At 22.7% G+C, this 877-nt stretch overlaps 1 protein-coding gene across 1 annotated transcript in view; it reads right to left on the bottom strand.

Moving 5' to 3' along the window:
• Positions 1–183: 183 nt before the first annotated feature.
• Positions 184–877, bottom strand: part of LOC108686686 (putative odorant receptor 92a) — a 1,495-nt gene continuing 801 nt past the window's right edge. The window contains exons 3-4 of the mRNA XM_018192108.1: positions 389–544; positions 184–234 (exon numbers count right to left, since the gene is read on the bottom strand). Of these exons, the coding sequence (XP_018047597.1) occupies positions 184–234; positions 389–544 (207 nt within the window). The remainder of the gene's footprint in view (positions 235–388; positions 545–877) is intronic.

The raw sequence follows: 877 nt of genomic DNA, 5'->3' as shown, positions 1-877 counted from the left end.
ATTTCTATTAAATGTAATGTAAATTTTTATATTTTATTAAATGATCGTTAATAACAGTGACCAGTTTAATATGATTATTAATATGACTATTTAACGATCTAATTCTAAGTAGAACAATAAGTAATAACGATAACATCAAAATGACATCAAAATAAAACGTAAATAATTGAATTTTTGTTAATATCAATACACAGCGATTAAAACGGATACATATGATGCTGATGCCTTCATAATCTAAAAAATTCAAGTTAAAAAATTTAATCTAAAAATTTAATCTAAATTATATTTATTTATTTATAACGGAAAAATACATAGCAACAGATTCTAAAATTAATTTGTAAATAAATTAAAATTAATTATTAGACATCAAAAAAATTTAAAAGATTACATTTGTAAAAGTTTCGAATGACATATCCATCATTTTTCCTGCCGTAATCGCTAGTCGTTTTTGTGATCTCATTATTATAAACACTATAATTTTACTGTAATTTGACGGCATATCATACCAAAGCATTTCATATGTTGCACTGGCAATTAATTTGCTCTAAAAATGATACATATACAGCAAATTTTTTTTATTATTTTCTTATTATTTTTATCTGTTAAATTCGGCTCAAAAATATTTTTCTATTCACATTGTGAAAATGTAGGCCTGTATTCGTAATCGATTCTTATCTTTTAAAACTGTCTTAAAAAATATCTTAAGATTCTTATACAGCTCTGTGATTAATTAATGACAATTATGACAATTAATTATGACATACATTACATTTAATTATGACATTCATGACAATTTCATAATTTATGTATCCTCTCTTGCGCTGACTCTCTTTAACCTTTAATTTCTTTGTTTGTTGTTATTTTAAAAATTGAAAGT

This window comes from Atta colombica, unplaced genomic scaffold, assembly GCF_001594045.1.
Source record: "Atta colombica isolate Treedump-2 unplaced genomic scaffold, Acol1.0 scaffold189, whole genome shotgun sequence".
NCBI lineage: Eukaryota > Metazoa > Arthropoda > Insecta > Hymenoptera > Formicidae > Atta > Atta colombica.
Note: the sequence above shows the minus strand (reverse complement) of the source record. Positions and strands in the feature narration are given on the sequence as shown.